General features: G+C 36.9%; 2 protein-coding genes across 2 annotated transcripts in view; one reads left to right on the forward strand and one right to left on the reverse strand.

The window, feature by feature from the left end:
- The first annotated feature begins 303 nt into the window (after positions 1-303).
- Positions 304-3,093, forward strand: LOC140149996 (uncharacterized). The gene is made up of 4 exons (XM_072171999.1): positions 304-444; positions 945-1,582; positions 1,680-1,775; positions 1,851-3,093. Exons 1-4 carry the CDS (start codon positions 304-306, stop codon positions 3,091-3,093), a joined length of 2,118 nt encoding a protein of 705 aa, XP_072028100.1.
- A 4,232-nt stretch (positions 3,094-7,325) lies between these two features.
- Positions 7,326-25,583, reverse strand: part of LOC140150593 (uncharacterized) — an 84,525-nt gene continuing 66,267 nt past the window's right edge. The window contains exon 2 of the mRNA XM_072172640.1: positions 7,326-9,153. Coding sequence (XP_072028741.1) covers positions 7,936-9,153 — 1,218 coding nt within the window. The 3' untranslated portion in view covers positions 7,326-7,935. The remainder of the gene's footprint in view (positions 9,154-25,583) is intronic.

The raw sequence follows: 25,583 nt of genomic DNA on the forward strand, positions 1-25,583 counted from the left end.
AGTTAAATGTACTCCTAGTTCTTGAGTTAACGGAAAGTCGGCGCGGATATCAGGTTTTAAGCGCATTTGAACTTGTTCAACATGTTTAAGCGATACAAAAGTCACAATGTATTGAGTTGTTTTTTTAACCCATTGTGTATTTCAAACAAAGATGACAGCCTATACGCACAGGATTTGAAGGATTTTTAAAGGTAAATGTTTTAAATAACACTTACAACGAATGTCAATTGCTACTACCGCGCTTGATTATCCAGGGATAGTCTTAGGCCTACCTCTGTTTTTGTTTTGTTTTAATAAGAAACCATGTTTATCGATGGAATTCCTGGTTCCTTGATCGACAAAGCAGGTTTTAGATCAAGAAATCGGACACCAGGCTCTTTACCGTGGAAACCAGCCTTTTCTACTTTATCATGTTTATTGGACAAAATATGTGACATACGACATGTACGAGTGCGCGTTTATATGCTGTTTGTTTATTCCTTTGGACACAGGATGTTGTGATGCGTCTAGTGCTTTAGCGAGGTAGATTAGTTTAGCATGTAGTTTAGTGCTTGCAATTTCTGCTTTCAGCTTCTGCCGCTGGCTAGCCGTAAGGTGAAAAAGGAAGCAGATTGAGTAAGTCTTCCCCTGCCAGTACATAGCCTCTCCTACATCAAGACTCTTACAGTGCCTCCCAGCGACAACACACGGTAACTGGGTACCCCACGGACCCAGGCAAAACTGTAAGGGATCTCGGAGCAGCATTGGGCCCCAGAGATGCGGCGTGCAGGCCCACCGGCGTGTGGACATGCCCTGGCGCCCATCAACCAAGCCCCAGCTATGGGTCAAATAGCTCCACCTATGGGTAAATAGGCGGAGAGACTGGTTTCGTAGCCCAGTAAAGCCGTCAGTCTAGGAGTTGGAGCTCTGATATAAAGTCCCCCTTCCAACCCACATTGGGCCAGTGTGGAAGGGTAGGCCCAACTAACCAGCATGACAGACACAAGAAGGCAAAGGCCCCAGTCCCCAGCAGCTCATTTGCTCCGGACCAAGGTGGCGGTTCGTCAAAGCAAGGAGTAGGGGGTGCTAAGAATCCCTGGGTAAGAACAGGCCACCAATGGAATTTGACCATTGCAACATATAATGTGAGATCACTGTTGCAGGAAGAAAGACTAGTGGAGTTGGAAGAAGAACTAGAAGGGGTAAAATGGGACATCATCGGATTGGGTGAAGTCCGAAGAAGAGGAGAAGATTTCACAGAGTTAAAGAGTGGCCACCATTTCTACCACATTGGAACCAAGGACAAAAGTGAAGCAGGGGTCGGCTTCCTGATACACAAAAGCATCGCAGGAAATATAACTGAGGTCAAAGGTATAAATGAACGCCTAGCTCAGCTGACAGTAAAAATAAACAAGAGATACAAGATAAAAGTTATTCAAGTCTACGCTCCAACCTCAACACACAATGATGAAGAGGTGGACAAACTCTATGAGGAAATAACTGAACTACTAAAGAACAGCAAGACTCAATTCACAATAGTAATGGGTGACTTTAATGCCAAAGTTGGAAAAAGAGAGGATGGAGAAGAGTGCACAATAATTTGGTAAGTTTGGGAGTGGAGAACGAAATGATAGGGGTGACCGACTCATCGAATTCTCAATCAGTAACAAGCTGAAAATAATGAACACTTTTTTTAAAAGCCAGCAAGTAGGAAATGGACCTGGAGAAGCCCAGATGGAAGCACAAAGAATGAAATTGACTTCATTCTCACAGACAGTCCACACATCATTCAAGACGTAAAGACAGTCAACAAAGTGAATGTAGGTAGTGACCACAGGATGGTAATGAGCAAGTTAAAAAATCAACACCAGACTAGAGAGACATAAATTACTAAGACCAAAGCAGAGCAGCATCAACCTAGAGAAGTTGCAGGAAAAGAGAATAGAATTCCAACTGCAGCTGCAAAACCAGTTCCAACTTTTGGCAGATGAATGTCCAGAAGAGAGGACTCTAGAATTATGGAATGACCAGATAGTGGAAACAACACAAAAACTGGCCATGGATATTGCAGGAAAGAAACCAAAGACTCGAGAAACAAAGATATCAGATTCGACCAGAACACTCATGGAGAAGAGAAGATCGATGAAAGCAGAGGGAACAAACATACAGCGGGTTGAATATACAGACACCTGCAAGACAATCAGGAAAAAGCTACGGGAAGATATACGGAGCTACAACACCAAGATGATCAAATCCACAATTGAGGAAAACAAAAGTCTGAAGAAAACCTATAAGAAACTAGCGCAGGGGAAACAGAAAATTACAAGCCTCCTCGATAGTAATGGGCAAGAAATCACAGACCAAGACGAAATTCTGAAAAGGATAGAAGAATTCTATGAACAATTATATGCCAGTGACACAGAAACAGATGAACCAGGAGAACCACAAGAAGAAATACCCAATGTCACAAATTGGGAGGTACAGCATGCTGTAAACCAAATGAAGAGAGGAAAGTCTCCTGGACCGGACAATGTGCTCATCGACACAATCAAAGAAGGAGGGGACATCATAACCAAAGAACTAGCTAAGCTGTATACAACATGTATGCAAAAAGGGAGAGTGCCACATCAGTGGAAAGAAGCCACTATGATCATTTTGCACAAGAAGGGGGACAAGCGAGACCTAAAGAACTATAGACCCATCAGTCTCCTCTCAAACTTGTACAAGCTGTACACAAGGTTACTAACAAACCGACTTGAAATCATCCTAGACGGAAATCAACCAAGGGAACAGGCAGGCTTCAGGAAAGGCTTTTCAACCATGGATCACATCCACACCATCAACCAACTAAAGGAGAAATGCCAGGAGTATAACATTCCGCTCTGCGTAGCTTTTATAGATTACGAGAAGGCATTTGATTCTGTTGAAACCAGTCCAGTCCTGAATGCACTCAAAGAACAAGGAATCAACAATGCATACCTGAAGATCTTCAAAGACATCTACTCAGATTGCTACAACACAGTCAAAATGCACAAAGACAGTGACAGAATTATGATAAAGAAGGGCGTGCGTCAGGGGACACTATCTCACCGAAGCTTTTTATATTTTTTTTAGAAGGAATTTTCAAAACACTCGACTGGAGCAAGAAAGGAATCAACATAAACGGAGAGCACATGAGCCACTTACGCTTTGCAGATGATATTGTCACAATATCAAGCAACTTAAATGAACTTGAGACAATGCTGCAAGAGTTGGATGAGGCAAGCAGGGTAACTGGATTAAAAATGAATATGAAGAAAACAAAGGTTATGATAGGATTAGAAACAGTCCCAAAGACAGTGAAAGTAAAAGGGGTTGAAATTGAGCAGGTCGAGGAATATGTATATCTTGGACAACGCTTCTTTCTTCGAGACAAAAACCAAGACTCTGAAATTCGAAGGAGAATTAAAGCCGGGTGGCAAGCTTTTGGAAGATACAGCACCATCATGAAAGGCAATCTTCCAATATGCCTTAAACGAAAGGTCTACAACCAATACATCCTCCCAGCTATTTCATATGGGGCAGAATCATGGACCTTAACATCAAAAATGGAAAGAAAACTAGCAGCAGCCCAGCACAACATGGAGAGAAGTATATTAAACATCACCTACAAGGACAGGAAAACAAACAAATGGATCAGGGAGCAGACCCAAGTTCAAGACATCTTGGAAACCATCAAAAGCAGAAAATGGACCTGGGCTGGCCATATCAGCCGCAGACAAGACAATCGTTGGAGCTCAACACTCACACATTGGACACCTTATGGGAGGAAGCGAAATAGAGGACGCCAACGGAAGCGATGGAGGGACGAGCTGCAAAACTACTGGGGAGAAGTGAACTGGTACCAACAGGCACAAAACAGAGACACATGGAGACATCATGCTGAGGCCTTCATCCTGCAGTGGATTGATAATGGCTGAAAAAGTAAAGTTATTCCAGTAAATTACGCCACTCTTCACCTGGATCATACTCTGTGTTCGTAATAGCGCCGTATCTTGAAAAGTGTTTTTAGAAGGCATTTGTATTAATTTCGTATTTCAAGCATTAATTCCCGCTGTACAGGGTGATTTAAAATGAACTGTACCCAACTTCGCCCAATTTTTTTACATTATTTGCGGAGATTGTACATTTCAAAAAACTATCGTAGAGAGCAGTGATAAGTGTTCTGTAGTAGAAATTTTGAATTTTGATAATAAGTGGTTTTAGTCAGAAGATATTGCATTTTCAAGTTATCATCCCATTTTTAGACTAACACACGGAACTAAGTTTATCCGTGTTCTTTACTGCAGTAACAAACTGCAGCTACGCACATGTACAGCAAAACCAAGACAAATGTTATTTCGCATTATTAAATCAATAATATTGATATTCAGTTACAATATCAGGTTTGCAAAGATTACATGTTAAATAATACATTGAGAACAAAGGACCCGTTGACTTGAAATTGTAGAGGGAAATTTGAATTCAAATAGAAATGGTGCTGGTGCAATAGCCATACACTCGTAATTGAGACCTGATTTTTTTTCACCAATGATAGGAAACATAGACTACTACCCTCTTACAGCTTGCAATATAAAATGTCGGTAAGTTTTTAATTTTAATTGTATTTACTTCTTACAATTCATCTTATTTTCATTTTTAAATAAACATGCGCAATTTATGTTGAACTGAAAATGTCTGAGGGCAGTTGAGTGAGCAGAATGCCGTAGAATAGGTAGTTTGAATAGAATCCCAGCAAACACAAAAACGTTTTAAAAACGTTTTTAATAAGTTATATTTTGTCTTTTGGTTTACATAAAAACGTTTTAATAACATTAAAATGTCGGGTTATATAAAGGTCATGAAAACGTTTTAAAACGTTTTGTATGAAAACACACTACAACAATATTTTTAAAATGTTTTCAAAATGTTATTGTAAACCATTTTTACCAAATATTTTGTCAACACTTAAATAACATTATGTTAAAATATTTGCACCCAGCAAACACAGAAATGTTCTTAAAATGTTTTTTCAAAACGTTTTAATAACATTTAAATGTCGGGTTATATAAAGGTCATGAAAACGTTTTTAAAACGTTATTGCAAATATTTTGGGCAAAATTTTTTCGCAAGATATTTTTTCAACCCCAAAATAACATTATGTTTAGAAAGTTTTGTATCAAGTTTTCACAAATGTTTTTGGAATGTTATTAAAACGTTTTTATACCCTTTATATAACCCGATATTTAAACGTTTTCTGTAAAACATTTTTTGTTTGCTGAGCGTAAGATTATCAAAAAATGATTTTTAATGTTATGAAAACGTTTTATACCCTTAATATGCCCTTTATATAACCCGACATTTAAACGTTTTCTGATAACCTTTTGCGAATGATGTCGAAAACGTTTTGTGTTTGCTGGGATACTCATCCGTGTGCAACATCGTTTTTGGTGTGTTTTCTAAGAGTGTTTATTTCTTCAAAACCATTAGAGGTAAAGACATGATTTTTTCACCAATAATAGAAAACATAATATCCTGTTACAGCTTACAAGCACAAATTATTTAAATGTCGGTAAGTATTTTATTTTAATTTTTGAAGTTGGGTACAGTTCATTTTAAATCACCCTGTATATAGAACTACTTTACTTGCATTAAATGCACATTAATAATGCAGTAATAAAATCAAAATCAAAACCAAGTTAGTTGTGTTATTTATTATAAGCACAAACTTTTAAACAAAACGGATGCAAATTTAATCTAGAAAAACCGAAATTTGAAGTAATTTGCAAATTGATGCCAATTGGATCGCCTAATTTCAACGGGAGCCTTTCATGTGATGTGTTGAAATGAATATTTAATACAATTAAATACCGAGTTGGAACACCTAATTTCAATACGAGTATGAAAAAAATTATTGCCGCAATATTAACCTGAACATAAAGCCTGAGATACACCTTTTAATTTGCGACACATGTTTTAAAAGTCCAACGCTGGTAAATATATCATTAAAAAAAAAATTTAAAATCGGAAATGAAAAGTATATCTCAGAGTAAACTTTTATTTTGCTTTTTTTAATGACATGGGCCAGATACACATTGTTCTTTTAAGAACTTTGAATGATTGAATAAATGAAATTTCAAGTTTTATTCCATGCACTAAAATGTTTTGTAAATATAGAAACATAAGTTCTTTAGAGTTAACATAGCAAATATGAAACATGAAATAGTTGCATCAACCAGTTATATTATAACGACTGTTTGGAGCGCATTTTAAGTGCTTTTTCAAATCAGTCACAGTCTTGTACACTGGACTGTATAAAGCATTGTTATGTGTACATTCAAAACCAAGGGGATAGGACATTTCAGAAATGTAGCGGTCCCGCGGTGCCGTTATACAAATCTAATACTGAGCAGTACACTTAAAGATCAGTCTGATCGGCAATTGAAATGTCCGTTTATGCCATTATGCATTGGTTCTGCTGCCTTAATAATGTAAAGCCTTTGCATTATTACAAGGCTCATAGTTCAGTGTACAAGTGCCTGATTAAAAAAAATCGCTAAACAACTAAACAACAAAGCACTCTCAGTGAAAACGATTCTAAGTAATTTATGTTTAAAAAAACCCGTATTTTTCGGCAAATTAGATGTAACAATAACTGTACAGGTAGTACAACAGTAACTGCAGTAACTCTGACCAGAGGCAGTTTAACAGTACCTGTGATCAGAGGTAGTTCAACAGTAAATGTGATCAGAGGTAGTTCAACAGAAAATGTGATCAGAGGTAGTTCAACAGTAACTGTGATCAGAGGAAGTTCAACAGTATCTGTGCATGTGATCAGAGGTAGTTCAACAGAGACTGTGATCAGAGGTAGCTCAACAGGACCTGTGATCAGAGGTAGTTCAACAGTACCTGTGATCAGAGCTAGTTTAACAGTAACTGTGATCAGAGGTAGTTTAACAGTAACTGTGATCAGAGGTAGTTCAACAGTACCTGTGATCAGAGGTAGTTCAACAGTACCTCAGATCAGAAATAGTTTAACAGTAACTGTGATCTGAGGTAGGTCAACAGTACCTGTGATCAGAGGTAGGTCAACAGTGCCTGTGATCAGAGCCGAGTCAACACTTTTAACATTAACTGTAACCACATGTAGCGCAACAGTAAATTGTGATCAGAAGTAGTTCAACAATAACTGTGATCAGAGGTAGTACAAAATGTGATCAGAGGTAGTTCAACAGTACCTGTGATCAGAGGGAGTTCAACAGTGCCTATAATCAGAGGTAGGCCAACAGTGCCTATGATCAGAGGTAGGTCAACAGTGCCTATGATCAGAGGTAGGTCAGCACTTATCATTAACTGTAACCACATGTAGTGCAACAGTAAATTGTGATCAGAAGTAGTTCAACAATAACTGTGATCAGAGGTAGTACAAAATGTGATCAGAGGTAGTTCAATAGTAACTGTGATCAGAGGTAGTTCATGTAATATAGTACACGCAGTACCTGTAATGAGAAGGTGATCAGCACGTTTATACGCTTCATGCTTCTTCAAATGACCTGACTTTGTGAAGCCTTTATTACAACATGTATACTTATGGCAAGGCTTATCGTTCGTGTGGAAATACGTTCATTTTCCTTCAAGTGTGAACACAGAATTATGAATTAAAATGCATCTCGTTGGTATGAAAACGTGATGCGCTTTCAAGATACCTGCCTGTGTGAAGTCTTTGGTACCAATTTTACACTGAAGGGCCTTTCGTAAGTATGAATACATTCACGTGCTTTCAAATTGCCTGAGTTTGTACAGCTTTTATTAAAATCTTTATTTAAAAGGCTTCTCTTTAGTATTGTGTAAAGCATTTGTTACAAATCTAACAGGTTTTAATTCTTTCATATTTCTTCAAATTACCTTGACGTTGTGAAACCTTTGTTATAACATAGGCTACTCATTTGTATGGATTCGTTCATGTGTTTTCAAATTACTTGACGTTGTAAAGCCTTTGTTACAAAATGTACATTTAAAAGGCTTTTCCTTGGTATGTATACGTTCATGTGTCTTCAAATCACCTGACTTTATGAAGCCTTTGTTACAAAATTTACATTTAAAAGGTTTTTCTTTGGTATGAATACGTTCATGTACCTTCAAATCACCTGACTGTGTAAAGCCTTTGTTACAAAATGTACACCTAAAAGGTTTCTCTTTAGTATGTATACGTTCATGTATCTTCAAATTACCTGACGTTGTGAAACCTTTCTTACAAAACGTACACTTATAAAGATTATCCTTGGTATGGATTCGTTCATGCTCCTTCAAACTACCTGACGCTGTGAAGCCTTTGCTACAAAATGTACATTTATAAGGCTTCTTCCCAGTATGAATACGTTCATGTGTCTTCAAGTTACCTGACGTCGTGAAGCCTTTATTGCAAAACTTACATTTAAAAGGCTTCTCCATAGTATGTATACGTTCATGCTCCTTCAAGTGATATGACCGAGTAAAGCCTTTACTGCAAAATGTACACCTAAAAGGCTTCTCTTTAGAATGAATGCGTCCATGTTTCTTTAAACTACCCGAGGTAGTGAAACATTTGTTACAAAATGTACATTCAAAATGTTTTTCCTTGTGTAATCCTTTATCCATTGTGTAGTGTCTTCTTCGACTCGTGGATGATTCTCCTGATGTGACAGAAGACCTTGAATCTTGGTCGTAATTCCTTGGCCGATCGCTACCTTTACCATGAATCAGTTTACCCTGCCTATCATGTAGCTGTTTTTTGCACTTCGTCTTGCGTTTGGTAGAAATAGTGGCACCTTTCTTTGCATACTTATCATGCTTATTTGAAGTTTTCTTTCCATCTTGGTGCGTCCTGTGAAGCTGTTGGAATGGTTCATGCGTCTTTTCAAGTTCTGCCTTGTTTCTCTTCTGCTGTTTGTTTCTTGACTTTTGCATACTGCATGCACTGATTCTCGTCTTCTGAACCATGGACGTCATGTATCTCGCTTTGCTCTTGTAGTCATACCAGTAAGGACGAATTCCCATTTCATGGTGTCTTTTATGAGACAAATATCGTAACACTTTGTTGTAAAATCTCTGCCCGCAATATTTACATACATGAGGCATTAAGTAGTCCCACTCACGTGGACGTCTATTTGGCATTGTCTGTAATGGAAACAAGCAAAAAATACATACAATTTTAATAGCGAAAGAAATACTAGTGTATCAAAATAAAGTATACAGTTTGAAATGTGTCACTAGATTAAAAGGTGAGGTATTTGGTCAAAATGCTAGAGTTGATAGCTGAATCAACATCTTGTCCTCCCACAACTGTAAAATCACAGGCGTGTGACCACTAATAATTTCGAGGCGAGAAAAATGCAGTTGCGCGAAGTCTGTTATAATCAAAGCAACATGAAATAACATGTTTGACCACTTTCTTTACAGTAATTGACAATCTTAGCCTTCCACAGGCCACCAGGGCATGACCGCCATTCCTCTGCATGCAGGTATCAGCTCTCCTCAACATGACATTCACACCACGTCTATGTCCTGCCTGGATGTCAACTTGTGCCATTATGTGTATCTGACAGTCATCAAGGTCTGCTGGAAGACTTATGAAAACCTTTCATTTCAAATAGACCCACAAGAGAAACCCAGAGTTGTAAGATCAGGAGATCTTATGGGCCATTCCATTTGGTGCTTTAAAGCAATCACACGATTGCCAGACAATTCTGCAAGGTTGTCACACGCCAGTAATTTTTACAGTTGTGGGAGGACAAGGTGTTGATTCAGGTGTTGAACATTTTGACAAAATACCTCATACTTTTCACATTTTTGTGGCGGGAAATAATCCCGCCAAAATATTAAATCTTTTCCCACAACTAAATATCATAGTCAGGAAATTAATGATTCATCTGGTAGGTTAGATCACAACTTTCATAGTTGTATATAATTATCCCAGATAATTCTTGATTTGGTCTTACAGAGTCTTGGATTGTCGAGGTTTTTGATCAAAAAACGTCACTCGGTGTATTTTGAAACTCGAGGCCATAACTCTTCTCAAATTAGTCCGGATAATCAGTTTCCCAGTCTAGTATAACACTGACTAGCACACTTCTATAGTTGAGTGCCCCAGGTCTTTCTCCCATTCACCCGAGGGTAACATAGCACCTCCCTTTTTCATCATCGTCAATAATTTGTCATCATTAGGGAGTGTTCAGAAATACTTTGGTGGGGGGGGGGGGCTGGAATTTTTTTTTATGTCGAAAATTTTTAACCCCCTCTTCGCAAACCCAAAACTTTTTTGACCCCCCTCTTAATGGACCTAAAACTTTTTTGACCCCCCCTCATATAGGTTCAAAACTATTTTGACCCCCCCCCATCATAATGTACCATTCTACTAATTCAATTCTACTACCATTCAAATGGCATTAATGATACTAAAAATGTTATTCAAGTGCAATGAAATTGTACGCATGTCATTGATGTGGAATTGTGGAAATGTTTTTAGTAGCACGCTAAAAATTTTGCCATTTGGAAGCTAAACGAATGAAATTTGATGTAAAAGAGGATTAGTACGCGCGAAGCGAGCAAAAATTTGTACTTTGGGGGCTAAAATGGCCAAATATGAGCTTAATTTGGTCAGAAACACATGTACAAGCGTCAACATTGAGATTATTGAATGTGCCATCCCCCGGGATCTACGCCTTTTGTTGCGGCAAAGCGCACAAAAACAAGACTATTTTAGCCCAAAATACAGGGGCGTAGCCAGTTTTCTTGGTCGGGGGGTGAATAAAATTTGGGGGACACAGACGAGAAAATAAATTGCAGTTGCTAATACATACATACCGGTTTTGTTTTTTAGAGAGACTGTACATGTATTTGAGCTTTAAAAAAAAGGCTTTATTGGGACAAAACGCGTGCAAAAATTGTGTATTTCGCCCATGATGGGATGAAAATGCCTTTTATTGTGACAATGTGGGCACACAGCGTGCACACATTTTGTATTTTACACTATTTTGGCCCATCATAGTGATCGGGTTGAATTTATATGGAAAAGGGTCGATCCAGATTTTCTCTTTCATTTTTTGTCAGAGGGGCACTTTTCTCTTTCATTTTTTGTCAGGGGCCCTTCCGCCCCCTGTCTACACTACTGCCGAAATGGTGTGTTTTGCTCTTAAATTGATGGGCCAGTTCGCATAGCGCAAAATTTTGCAATTTTACCCTATTTGGGCCCAAAACATGGTGCTTTTCGATGTGCTAAAAAAAGTTGCACATGGCAATTATTGCTTTATTTTTTCTTCTTTAAGGATTTTTAGGGGATGTCCCCCATGGAAAAAAATTAGAGGGGAGGACGTTTACCCCGGTTCTCCAAGCCTCCTCTGCCTATAATTGTAATGCAACATGATTAAGTTGTATATCAGTGATAATAAATGAATAATCTGTACTACATGAAACATCATTGTAAAAATTGTCAACACTAAAGAAGAGCAAAGATATTGCAGCTTTTAGTGATTTAAAGAGCTGACCAGAAAGAACTGACAAAAACCTTAAAATTAAGTTATAGACGACAATTTTTAACAATGGATCAAATGTACTTTTGTTCTGATTTAATATGGGAACATTTTTACACCCCCCCTCTACGTGCCGAAAAACTTTTTCACCCCCCTGTTCATACACCCAGAACTTTTTTAACCCCCCTATTCAGAACTCCTAAATTTTTTTGACCCCCCCTACATATTTTCCAGCCCCCCCCACCAGAGTATTTATGAACACTCCCTTATATGATTGGCCCTACATCTTAAAGTTCAACTTTTAAAAATGGGTGATACATATGTCACAATTTAAACCAGAAACAACATCGAATATATAAAAACTGGATCTGGCAGATGATCTTATTCATCATTATTAATTTGTCAGCATCGATCAATATTGGTATACATCTTAAATTTCACATTCTTTACATTAGGCCGAGTAAAAAAAATACATGTTTCTCGTCCGCGCCCTCCTCATTGTTTGAAGATTTTTTAAATTTCTTTTTATTTGGTAAACTTTCAGTTATAACTTGTTGAAAAAGATGTTTCAGAAGTTAAAACTTATTTTACAGCTTTGTAAATGCATAATACATCATTTAAGGAGAGTTTTATAATCACTGGAGGGGTCTACCTCTCAAAACAATAAAATAAAAAGGGCCTCCTCCTTTTTCTTAGATATCAATCTGTATGTCGAATACCCAACATATGGTGCCAAATACAGGTATTTAGCGTCACTTTCAATAAAAATAGAAAATAAAAAGCCCTCATCCTCCTAATTTTTAAAAACCCGGACGAGAAACATGTTTTTATTTTTACTTGGCCTTATCCGTAAACTTGAAAACAGAGATAGCAAAAAAACAAAACAAAAACAAACAAACAAAAAAGCCCCCACCCACCCCCGCAAATTAATAATAATAATAATAATAAAACAACCATCGAGCAAGGTCCGAAACATGAATCTTATGTAGGCCCCAGACGTGGTCTAATTCTGCATAAAACCGGGTAAGTCGTTATTTCTATAGATCTGCTGCGCATTCAAATTGCATCGTAATTTCATTTCAGGTGAGTACATCTTAAATTTTGTTTTTTACATTATATGTCAACTTGAAAACAGAGATAGCAAAAAAAAAGCAAAAACAAAAACCAAAAAGACGGCCGACAGCCCCACCCCGAAAATTAATAATGATAATAAAACAACCATCGAGCAAGATCCGAAACATGAATCTTATAATGTAGGCCTATACATGTACAAGACTAGTGTAATGTGTTTTACGCTCGGGTTTTATATTTTTTGGTTTTAAAGCCAATGTAAGTAAGGGAACTCACCATGCTCACCTACACCGTCTTTACGAAATAATTCAAGAATATATTGACCAAAATTCTACTCACGATCAACGTACACCAACGACACCATTAAGTCCGCAAATAACACGTGAGAGAGACAACAAGAGCTAAAGAACAACAGAGCTGACTGCAGACTGCTGGTCTGCTGGTAGTTTAAGTTCAGTTCCGAATACTACACGGCACGGCCTGTGGTTTATGATTCCCAGCCAGCTAGCATATCCCACTTGACATCCTACTTGACAGTGACTTGACTTTCATGACAACGATGCACGCCTATTGTTATTTAAATAACATGATCAATTGATTAAGACAAGTGCCAGACCCTCTGCATGGATTTGCTCATCTTGCAGAAGTATACCAAAGACACTCCAAACGTTGTCGCGTCAGTCCAAAGCACAGGCCAAGGATATATCGGAACTACGTAATGAAAACGCGACACTAACTGAACTTATGAATGAACAACGAGCGCAAATATCTGACCTACAAGACCAGCTACGGTGCAAAAATCAGCAACTCAAACAGCACGGTGAGAAAGTAACAACACAGAAGGACAATGTCGCGAAGCCCACCCTCATAATCGGTGACTCAATTATCAAGGACATAAACGAGAATGGCCTCGAGAACACGAAAGTCGACTGTATGCCGGGTGCAAAAGTTACTGACATAGCCAGCAAGTTGAAGAAACCAGAGGCCTACGAGGCTGTTATAATTCGGCATGGTGGCACGAACAATTGTACGACCGATGAAGATGTTGAGCCTGCTAAAGAAGCCTTCAAGACCATGATCAAGTCTGTTCGCGAGAAAGCTCCAGAAACCACCATCTTCGTGTCTACAATATGCCCGCGAACGGACAGTGATGGCAAGAACCAACCAAGGGTTGACAAAATGAACTCATTCTACAAAGAAATCGCGAAATCGACTGACAAATGCGAAATCATTGACAATGACATGAACTTTAAGCTACGCAATAATGAAGCGGACGAAAACGCGTTGAATGGAGGTAAACTACATCTATCAAAGGCTGGTACTAATAAATTGTTAAGGAACATACACGCGGTAAGGCATGTTATCAAGACGCGAACATCTTCGGCCCGATCAACGGAAGACGGGAACTCGAAACGAAACTTTAAAACACGCTCATTGAACTCTAGCTATGACAAGACCAACAACAATATGAACAAGAGAGGATGTTATTTCTGCGGGGAAAAGAACCACCAGCAGAGAGACTGTAAGCATGGTAAGGCAGTGAAATGTCATACTTGTGGAGTTATGGGTCATAAGCAGAGCAAATGTGGTAAGAAACAATAGGGATCTGGCAAGGAAGATATTGCCGTGTCTGGATTATCCAGAGAAGACTGTATGAGTGCTAAATTCAATATGGGGTTTCGATGTGATAATTATAATATGTACAATGTGCTTAATGATGAATGTCTTTCACCTTCACTTGATAATGACCATGTTGAGTTATATGTAATTGGAAGCAATTCTAAAACCAGTGTTAAACATGTTAAACATGAAGCGTGCAATAGGCCTACACGAGTTAATGAATCGGGGAAATGCCAAGGTCCCAAAAAGCGTAGGCCAGGTAGAAGAGGTAAGAAGCGCACATGTAAACAAAATAATTCGACTATTAAAATTGCTTCCAACAACTTACGTGGTATCAAAAGTAAACGATACGAATTAAATCATTTTATTAATACCAATCAAGTTGAAATCGTAGGCTTAGTTGAAACATTTCTTAAAAACAATGAACAATTTAATGTTAAAGGATATAATTGGATCGGGAAAAATCGCTTTAATGATGTTAAGAAAAGTCAAGGGGGGATCGGTTTCCTCATAAAAGATAATGTAACGATACTTGATGATAATGTCTTTGACACCAAGATGGATAAGTATGAAAGATTATGGGTGAAAGTGCAATATACTGGGTCACCAGATTCGATCTTCTATATAGCTGTCGTATACTTTCCTTGTGAAGGAACCGATCGCCCCCTTACTGATGAAATGTATGTATGTTTACTATCGGAACATTTAAGGATTCAACAAAATGATTCAAATGCAAATATTATCGTGTTGGGAGATTTTAATGGGAAAATCGGTATGAATCCTTTAAATGAGGATAAGACTGTTGATTACAATGGTCAAGGTCTAATTGATTTTTGTGATGCAACGGATCTGTCAATTCTTAACCTACATGATAAATGTACTGGTGTGTATACATGGGTCAGAAACCAACAAAAGAGTGTACTTGATTATGTTTGTGTATCACAAAGTGTTGTTGATAGACTTGATAATATGTTAATTGATGAGGAAGGAATATATCACTTAGGTAGTGACCATAACATGATTGTAACAACATTTAAACATGTGAATAACACGTTCTCAGAAAATAATTCTGAGTTGAAAAGTAATCCCAAAGATGATATGTACTGGAATATCAAGCCTAATCAAGATTGGGGACCGTTCAAAGAGGTCTTGAAAACAAGGTTCCATAATTGGGACCCTATTAATATGTCTGCCAATGAAGCTTGGTCTGAATGGAAACATGGTGTTTTATCAGCAGCAAAAGAAACAATTGGTTGTAAATACAAAGATAACAAATGTAAGGCATGGTTTGATGATGACATTTTGGAAGGAATAAATAGAAGAAAAAATGCATGTAAGACACATCGACTTTATTCAAAGAAAAAGATAACCCTGACTTTGATGGGCAGGTTTGTGATTCACTGTGGGAAGACTATCAAAAGAAGCGAATTGAATGTAAATCATTGATTAAACGTAAGATTATGCAAATGAGAGTAGATAGGTGTTCTGACATAATGAAAAAAGGTGGCCCACAGACTAGGGACTTTTGGCAACAATTGAAAGGAGCTAAACCAATTAATAAAGTTACATCAATAAAGATTCCAGGGACTGACCAAACCACTTCAGATAAGGAAGTTATGAAAACTTCAATTATGATGTACTATAATACCTTAGGTAAAATGAACCATAACCTTTGTTATGCTAATGAAGAGGATGACTCAACCACTCCTAATTATCTTGAGACCTGTGAGTTGAATGGGAAGGATGTCAATGTTATGATTGACAAGTTATCCTTCACTATTGAAGATGTTGTTGATTCAATTTCCCATTGTAAACTTAATAAAAGCCCTGGAATTGACAAGATTACTAATGAGCATATCAAAAACGGCGGAGATGCTTTAATGTCTTCCTTATTTAGTCTTTTCAAAAGACTAACAGAAGTTGAGTGTATTCCAGATGAATGGAATGAAGGCATTATAATACCAATCTTTAAGAAAGGCGATGTTAAAGATCTTGACAATTACAGGGGATAACCTTAACATCTTGTGTCTCAAAAGTATATAATAGGATTATCGCGCAAACTGTGTCAAAGTTTATTGAAGATAATAATATTCTAACTGAAGTGCAAGGCAGTTTCCGTAAAGACAGGCGCTGCGAAGACCATATATTCAACCTTAAAAGTATTATTGCAACGCGACAAGCTGAAGGCAAGCAAACATTTATGGCTTTTCTTGACTTTAAGAAAGCCTTTGACACAGTTTGGCGCGAAGGTCTGTTTAAAGCTATGAAGAGTATTGGTATTGAGGGTAATCTTTTAAATATCATTATAAACATGTACAAAAATGTAAAAAGTAAAGTAATATTCCAAGATGTAGAAACTGATTTCTTTACTGTAGATGAAGGTGTGAAACAAGGCTGTGTCCTTTCGCCAATTATCTTCTGCATTTACATTAATGAGCTTGCAAAAATGATCAAGGCCAAAAACTTAGGTGTAAGTATTTTTGGTACAAATATTGGCTGTTTGTTTTGGGCAGACGATGTAGTTCTGATTGGAAATAATGATAATGACCTTAACCTACTCCTTAACACAGCAAGCGAGTTTTCTAATAAATGCAAAATGTCGTTTAATTATACCAAATCGAATATTCTCATCACCGGGCAGCGTGTTAATGTAGATAGAAAATGGAAACTTTGTAATAGTTTCATCACAGAGGTCAACGAGTACAAATATTTAGGTGTTACCATTTCAAGGAACATGTCAGATCACTCTCATATCGAGGAAGTTGTTAAAAGAGGTAATCGATTAATTGGTTACATCAAATCAATAATTGATGACCAAGATGACTTTAATAGGGTTTATTATGGTGATCTCCTATGGAAATCAATTGGACTGTCATCAATCAATTACGCATGTGCAATATGGTTTTGTAAAGGTATTACAGTGATAGACAAGCTCGAAAATATTCAATATCACATGGCTCGAGCTATTCTCAAAGCACCAAGAAACGTTGCTAAAGAGGCCCTATATGGTGATCTTGGATGGCAAACTATTGCCTCTATCCAAAATAATATTCGTGCCAAGTACTTTAAGAGGCTTCAGGATATGGATGAAAACAGGTTACCAAAACTATTGTTTAAAGCAATCTTCCAAGTCAAAGACAAATTGAAATGGGGCTGGCTTTGTGATATGGAAAGTTCTCTAGAAAAATGTAATATGAGTATGTTTTACAATTACAGGTTCACCGACCAATCAAGCAATGCAGATTGGTCAAACACCTTTAAGAATGTAAATAAAGAGCTTGATCATGACAATTGGAGAATCAAAGCCTTGAATAAATCTTCTCTTGACGACTATGTTAGGTACAAAGAGCGACCATCACTAGAACCATACCTACTTGATAAACTGAATTTTTATGGGTCAAGCCTAAAATTCAAAGCCCGCTCTAATTCTTTAGATTTGGAAGGAAGGAAAAAGTCATGGTCAGATATAAACACGGGTCTTTGTAAGTTATGCAATTTAAACCAGGAGGAATCAGTTGATCACTTTCTATTCAATTGTACAAGTTTGGACTACATAAGGAATGACCACTTCAAAAGACTTGAAAAAGATCTATGTTCTAAAGGGTGGGAAGTAATTTGGCATATGTTCTCGGTTGGGGATGCAAATATTAGACACCATCTCCTCTTAGATAACATCTTCGAAGATAGCTATGATCTAGGGTCTATACTTGATAAATGTAGTAAAATGTTTCTCACTGATGCGTGGAAAGAAAGGAGTAATATGTTGAAAGACTTATGATCTCATAATTATAACCCATATTAATGTATTGATTTATGAAGCTCATACAAACATGTATTATATAGTATAAGTATATCTGTATGACACTGTACGTGTCTTTTTTTTTGTAACAATTGATTAAGTTATTTCTTTCTTTCTTTTCTTCTTTCTTTCTTTCTTTCTTTCTTTCTTTCTTTCTTTCTTTCTTTCTTTCTTTCTTTCTTTCATCCGTTCTCTTTCTTTAGCCCTCTTCCTCACTTTAGATTATTTATATGTACCCTTTGCTTGAGTATTTTTTTACTTTGTTATATAATTGTTGATAATTATTAAGCTTTGTTTGTATATTTAATGTCTTGGATGCACCATCAGATAGATGAGTGCCGCTGATGTAAAAGTGAATTCCAAATAAAAACTTGAAACTTGAAACTAAGAATGAACTAGTTATCACGTTCGATCGATCGATCGATCGATGAAAAACTATCAGCTATATATCTGAAGATGTCTATTTTGGAATATAGGCCTATTTATGATTGAATAAAAATTCCTTTATAAAAAGAATAGGTCACATGTCACATATGGGAAAAGCGGTAAATCGAGCTAAATTGCTGATTTTGGCGATTTTAGCCGATTGGTCAGGATTTGAAACAATGTTATAAAACTTACCTTAGTTTGCTGTGGTTGATCAAAATTTAGTACAATTTAGCATCATTTTCAGCAATTTACTGTGATTTCCAGCCATTTTAAATAAAAAATTTTTTTGCAGATTTTCATGGTGATTTTTGGCGGTTTTAGCCGTTTGACCAAAATTTGAAACAATTTTGTAAAATTTACCTCAATTTGCTGTGATTTCATAGTGATCGGTCATAATTTCGCACAAGCTGCAATTTCCAGTAATTTCCAGCTATTATGCCAGAGTTTTGGGCGATTGACCGCGTTTTCACATGTGACATAGGGCCTAAGAATGGGGCTCCCAATGGGAGCTTTTGATGTGACGTGTTGAAATAACTTGGTGATAATAAGGTGATGAGTGCAGCCTACTTATAGTGCAGGGCAATACATTTAAAAATTGTTTTCCCTTATTGCTATGGTAATTAATCCTGTTACATCACTACTCGACATACACACGATATAGGGCCTACTATTACTAATAAACTATCTCCGATCAAAAATGAACCTTGCCTCTGACTATAGGCCTATGCGTCCCTATATGCAAATTGTTTATTGGTAAAAATAAAATCGGTGGGTGGGGGACGAATCCTCCACCGAAAGGGGGATTGTCCATACAATCATCCCCCAAATGCCCATGTTGATGCATACATGGTGACCATTTGCGATTAGTCTAAAAATGCCAAGTTTTTGCGCTCTTAAGGGGGTACTACACCCATTGAATTATTTTTTGCATTTTTTTTTGCATTTTGTGAAGAAATTACAACAACAAAAATGGACAAAGTGGTATGCAAAATGTAGGGGCAAATATTCTCGTTTTATTGGTGGCATCGGTATCAATGTAGCTTACATGCTTTTAAAGGTAGAAGCAAAAAGGTATACATCACTGATGTTTTAAATTCACTTCATTTTGGAAAGTTTACTATCAACGGATTTCGTTAAAATTTTGGATATGTGTTGCTAACACTTAAGGGAAATAATGTTGATATGTAAAATGGGAATAAGTGGTTCTTGATTTATTTCATGACTTCATGAACTTGGTGCTCCACACCTATCAAAAAACGAACTGGTTAAAATGCTTCTATTTTCAATGTTGAGCTATATTTTGTATTTTTAACTTGCGACATTATTTCACTGAAACTTAATTAATAGCCATGTACGATCTTATAATATCAAATTGGTTAATTTTTTTCAAACCTGATTTTTTTGCATATTTGTAATGTTTACACATGTCCTAACTTGCACCTAAATGGAATCGGCCAAATCTGTTGTCTTTGTAGGTCAATAGAGCAAAGTTCGACATATTATCATAATTTAAATCTTATGATAATATATCCTCCCATAGAACTGCATGTTAAATGGTCAAAATAACCATGTGGTTTCTTTCACTTTACCTTGTTATTTCAACTTAAAATGGACATCAACCCTTCCCATCAGTTATTACTAATATTATTTCAACATTGTGAATAAAGAATAACAAAATTAAAATTTGACGGAAATCGTACATCAAGGCTTTAATTAATCCATAGGTAACAGGTTACCACAACCACACTACAGCAATGTTGAAAAAAATTGTATTTTCTTGTCACCTATATACCACCATATTAGGTAGTTTTCCGTAAGCTTCAGTTTTGTGATTTTGGTAACTATTTTATATTTATTTGTCCAATCCATCTCAACTAGGCCAGCAATCTAAATTGTACTCACCATTTATATCCCAAGGTATTTTAGTATATCCATCTCGCACTTTTCAATATAGAATATCAAAATTGATGCCTCATTATGATATCACAGACTCTCACATGTATTCAAAATGGATGCCTAAATTTGACCTGAACCAAGTGACCTATAACCTGACCTATGTTGACCTATAGCCTTTTTAAATCTCTTTTCCTAACAACACATTATAGAAGGTACATATTATTAAATTGACTATGCATCCATTGTGTAAGAGTTTATTTAATTTATTCAGTGTTATTTTGCATGCACCGCTGAATAAATTTTCTATAGAGAGTATCTTTGGTATAACAAAGGATTTAATGTATTCTATTCATGTACTCTACTTGAACATGTTGAATAGAATAAATTATGGTTTGTTATGAAACGCACATCTGAGTTACTAGGATACAGTAAACAAAAAATATATAGGGCTATAAAATGATTTACTAAAATGGTTTAAAAGCACTTTGTATGTAGAGATATTTTATAAGTTCAGGACATGAGGTGATGAACATATTTATGTACTTCATAAATTTGCAAACAAAAAAAGAAGAGGGGTACTGATGAAAATCAGGGTATTATACCCCCTTAACTGTCGAATTTATAGTCTCAAACATGGTATACCACACAGTCGCGACTAATACGAAGACATTTTTTTGATGATTTCTTCAGCCTACTCAGCCTACTGATTTGGAACGCCTAATTTCAATACTAGTATGAGAAAAATATGAGCTTTCACTTGATACCATAATCTGCATTTTGATGGGGTAAAGTGGGGGTATGAAACTGCCAATCGGACCACCCACCTTTAAATGCACGATCATTAACATTATGCGCTGCTCACTAGCGTTTAGCCTGCTAACATCAAAACCACTAAGAACTGTTAAAACGGAATTTTGTACACAAACACTAGTCCGACGAGTAGGACTTTTTTTTCTAAGTTACCAGACTATAGACGAATCCAACGAACCAAATCATGGGCAGGATTTGGTCCGGTCGGCCATTATTGGGTTCCCGCAGCACCTTAGAACTGGTGTTGTGACTGCCCGATTGGGTGGATTAAAGCCGCTTAAAATTCGATGTTAGATTCTTTTGTATTGTAAACTGTCATCATTCTTTTGTCTACGTGTAACACGGGTGATAGAATGCAGTTTAAAATACCCTCCAAGGCCGCATCATTTCACATTTTTAGGTGAGATGGGGCCGACGGGGACCCAGCTATAGCGGCCATTGGGCTATTCCAGAAAATAGGTGCACACCCCCTATAGAGGAGTAAATTTTCAATCAAAGAAATGTCCGGATTTCCAAGTTTGCTTTCTGAAAACGACTGGATTTCCAGTTGCCTATGTTACTGGAAAAAGCTCGGAAATCCAATCAAATGAAGGAAAAATCACGGAAATGTTGAAAATGAGCTCTCATATTGAGGATTTCTGATTTAAACTATTTTTCTGCCGGATTTTTTTGCCTTTGGGCACTTTCCAACAGTCACGACTGGACCAAAAGTCCGGATATCCGAACTCCTCTAGGGGGTGTGCATCTATTTTCTGGAATAGCCCATTGAGGTGTAGGAATGCGTGAAATTTGATTTTTTTTTTTTCGGGAGGGGCGGTTAGTGGATTTTTGTGGTTAATCTTTCTTGAGCGATCAGAGTCGGAGTATAGAATTTTTGTAAATTCTCTGTTATAACCTCTGCTTTTTCATAGATGTTCCAAAATAGACATCTTCAGAGATACATAACTACAAGTTTTTCATCGATCGATCGAACGTGATAGTTAGTTCATCCTTAATCATGTTATTTAAACATAGATGCCAGTCAGTTTCACTCAAAAAACCTGAAAAAGCGCGTGTATGCAGGCCAAAAGCCCCAAAACGGGCTGAAAATAAATGAAAACGCAGGAATTTGGACTCACAAAAAACCTGATTTCAGGTTAAAACCTTAAAACTGGCATCTCTGTTTAAATAACAATAGGGGGATGGTCCATACTATCATCCCCATGTTGACGCCTGTATGTGGGATTTTGACTAAATTCATGAATTAAGGGCTGGGGTATGAGCGACCTTGAAGTACAGGTATCTGGAGAAGGGAAGCAACGAGTTACCCCAAATCACAGTGACAGGTAGTGACTGGGCCGCCGAGTGCTAATATATATTTATTTTGGAAGGTTCGTGTTTGTTTTAAATTTTGGCGCGTTTTTCCAAAATTTCATATTTTTGGCGATATTTCAAAAAAACGACATGCCAAAGACAAATCTTTTTGCACATACTTTGTTATTGCTAATACAACTCTTTTCTGCATACCTACGTTACAATTCGTTGTGGTGATTTAGTAATATTATAAATTTTGTGACTGCATTTTGGCGTTTTCGATGCGATTTTAGGCTTACCGTGATTTAACGTTGGTATCTGGTCTTGCTCCTTTTATAATTTTACTTTGACCGTCGGCTTTTGTAAATAACAGAATGTAGATTGGCTCTGTTTTTTCATGATATAATTAGTTTGTATTTGCATGTAACAACCCAAAATCGACCTCTGAATTCGGGGTTGAAGGCTGTTTCCGGAATACATGTGGACTCAAACAAGTGCACGAGTGGCGACTATGGTTTTATACTTCCCGCATTCATGATTGCGTCAACGCCTAATAATATACTTCTTTGTATAGGTTGAGTGTAGTGTATACAAAGAATTGGTTACATGTCAATGACCATTAACTTCAGGGACAGATCCTTTGCACGCCTTTCTATCATGCAGTATCTTTACCCACAGACATCTGCCCGTGTCATGTGCCAATATTGCGTTAATATATTTTTTTGACATTGAGAAGACTGTGTGCTTCTATGGCCGAGTGGTCTAAGGCGTTGTGGTTTCTTAGTTGCTGTTTTGAGCGTCGCTTGTTCGAATCCGTGCGTCTGTTACGTTTCTTATGCTGCTTTATTTTTCCAGCGTAGGGCCTAGAAAAACTAATTTATAATTTATTTTTGTATTATTTATTTATTTATTTATTTATTTATTTATTTATTTATTTATTTATTTATTTATTTATTTATTTATTCTATTTATTTATTTAATAATGTTTTGGGGCTCGAGAGAACGGACACATTAATTAATTAATTAATTTATTTATTTATTTATTTATTTATTTGTTTTATTTATTTATTTATTTATTTATTTATTTAATGACGTTTTGGGGCTCGAGAGAACGGACACATTTATTTATTTATTTATTTTTCGATTGATTATTTGATGATTGAGTGAGCAGATTTATCGATTGCTACTTTAGTTGTGGGACTTCTATTTGAGTTTGAATGACATCGTACATTAGTATTGAATTTTCCGTTAAACATTATCAAGAATTAATATCACAGGTTTTATTGGAGATAGGAAGTTGGCTTAGTGATACTATCTGTTGATTCAGAAACGGAAGGTGCCGGGTTCGATTCCCACCTATGTCTCTTTTTTTAAAGACTTGGAAAATTACTGCAGTAAGTTTATTTGGCGCGCGATCTCAGTTATTCATTTTCTGATGGCTGTGCCTCTTACAGGCACCCTCCCTCTGGAATCCAAACCACGGTTCGCTCATAACACCTCCCTTAACATCATGTTTGTTTTTGCCATTTTAGTCTAAAAATTACCCGTTAAGTTCTCGCGCTTCGCTCGCATTTGTAGCATATGAAACCTATCACCGAAAGGTGCTGACGGTGATATTGTAGTGCAAGTAGTACATTGCTTACATCTTTGGTAGATCTGTGTATTGATGAAGTAGTACATTGGTTACATCTTCGGCATATCTGTATATTGATGAAGTAGTACATTGCTTACATCTTCGGTAGATCTGTATATTGATGAAGTAGTACATTTCTTACATCTTCGGTAGATCTGTGTATTGATGAAGTAGTATATTGCTTCGTCTTCTGTAGATCTGTGTATTGATGAAGTAGTAAATTTCTTACATCTTCGGTAGATCTGTGTATTGATGAAGTAGTATATTGCTTCGTCTTCTGTAGATCTGTGTATTGATGAAGTAGTACATTGATTACATCTTCGCCTCTGTGTATTGATGAAGTAGTATATTGCTTCGTCTTCTATATCTGTGCATTGATGAAGTAGTACATTGCTTACATCTTCGGTAGATCTATGTATTGATGAAGTAGTGCATTGCTTAAATCTTCGGCATATCTGTATTATGAAGTAGTACATTGGTTACATCTTCGGTAGCTGTGTGTTTATGAAGTAGTACATTGCTTTACTTAACGTCTTCAGCAGATCATCTGTATATTGATTGGGTGTGTGTTGATGAAATAGGTTATTTGATATAAAATAAACTTCTTAATTAACCCTAGCTTTGAGCTCTTACTAATACATACTATGAAAACAACAGGAAACGAAATGCAGCAGGAACAAACAATTAATTATACGAGAATGTGGAATATCCCACCGTAACATTTGTAGCTGTTTCCCCTGGTAAGCTTTGTGTTTCTTGTCAGACGGGCTCATACCTGCCTCGCTGAATTCAGTGCATAAAAGAAATATCTTTAATGCAGACTGGTTTTGTTAATATTCTTTTATACTGTTCCACTTTTGCAAGAATAAACTATTCTAACCAACTACTTTATGTAAATCCCTCTGAAGTGGTCTTGAAGATTAAAGCGTCAATTGATAATTAATTTTTCAATATCAATAAGTTGTATCCCATATGACAACAGTAGTATATCCCCTTGCTAAAAAATGTGCAACTTGCCAGGAGGAACATCTACTAAGCAAAAGTTGGTTTTACCAATAATTTTATTTATTGCCATTGCGCAATTTTCTCTTTGTCGCATTCCAGCACCGGATTGATCAATGGTGTTAGTTTTGTCTTTCGGTGCCAGCAAAAGCTAAACGGAATGGTTGCTATGAACAGAGAAGATGATCTTCTCTGCTCTGAAACGCCTGGAACAAAACGCCCGTGATTGCTGAAGACATCTGTTAACCTTTTCTGCGCAGAAAAAGCAAAAAGGTCAAATGGGTAAAAAACTGAAAATTGTATGGTATTTTTTAACCAAAATTTACCAACTTTAAAATTTGACCCCTGCATGCGTGTGGTATAGGCCTACGCCTACCGTCCCCTTTAAGGGGGCTGGAATTTTCTTCGGAAGGGGTCCCAAAATACAGGGGGGGGGGGGTCATAGAATATTTAGACCCAAAATAGGGGGCACCCAAAATAGGGGGGTTATAGAATTATTAAGGCCTGGTGAAATATGAGTACAATC

Source organism: Amphiura filiformis, chromosome 4 (genome assembly GCF_039555335.1).
Source record: "Amphiura filiformis chromosome 4, Afil_fr2py, whole genome shotgun sequence".
Lineage (NCBI taxonomy): Eukaryota > Metazoa > Echinodermata > Ophiuroidea > Amphilepidida > Amphiuridae > Amphiura > Amphiura filiformis.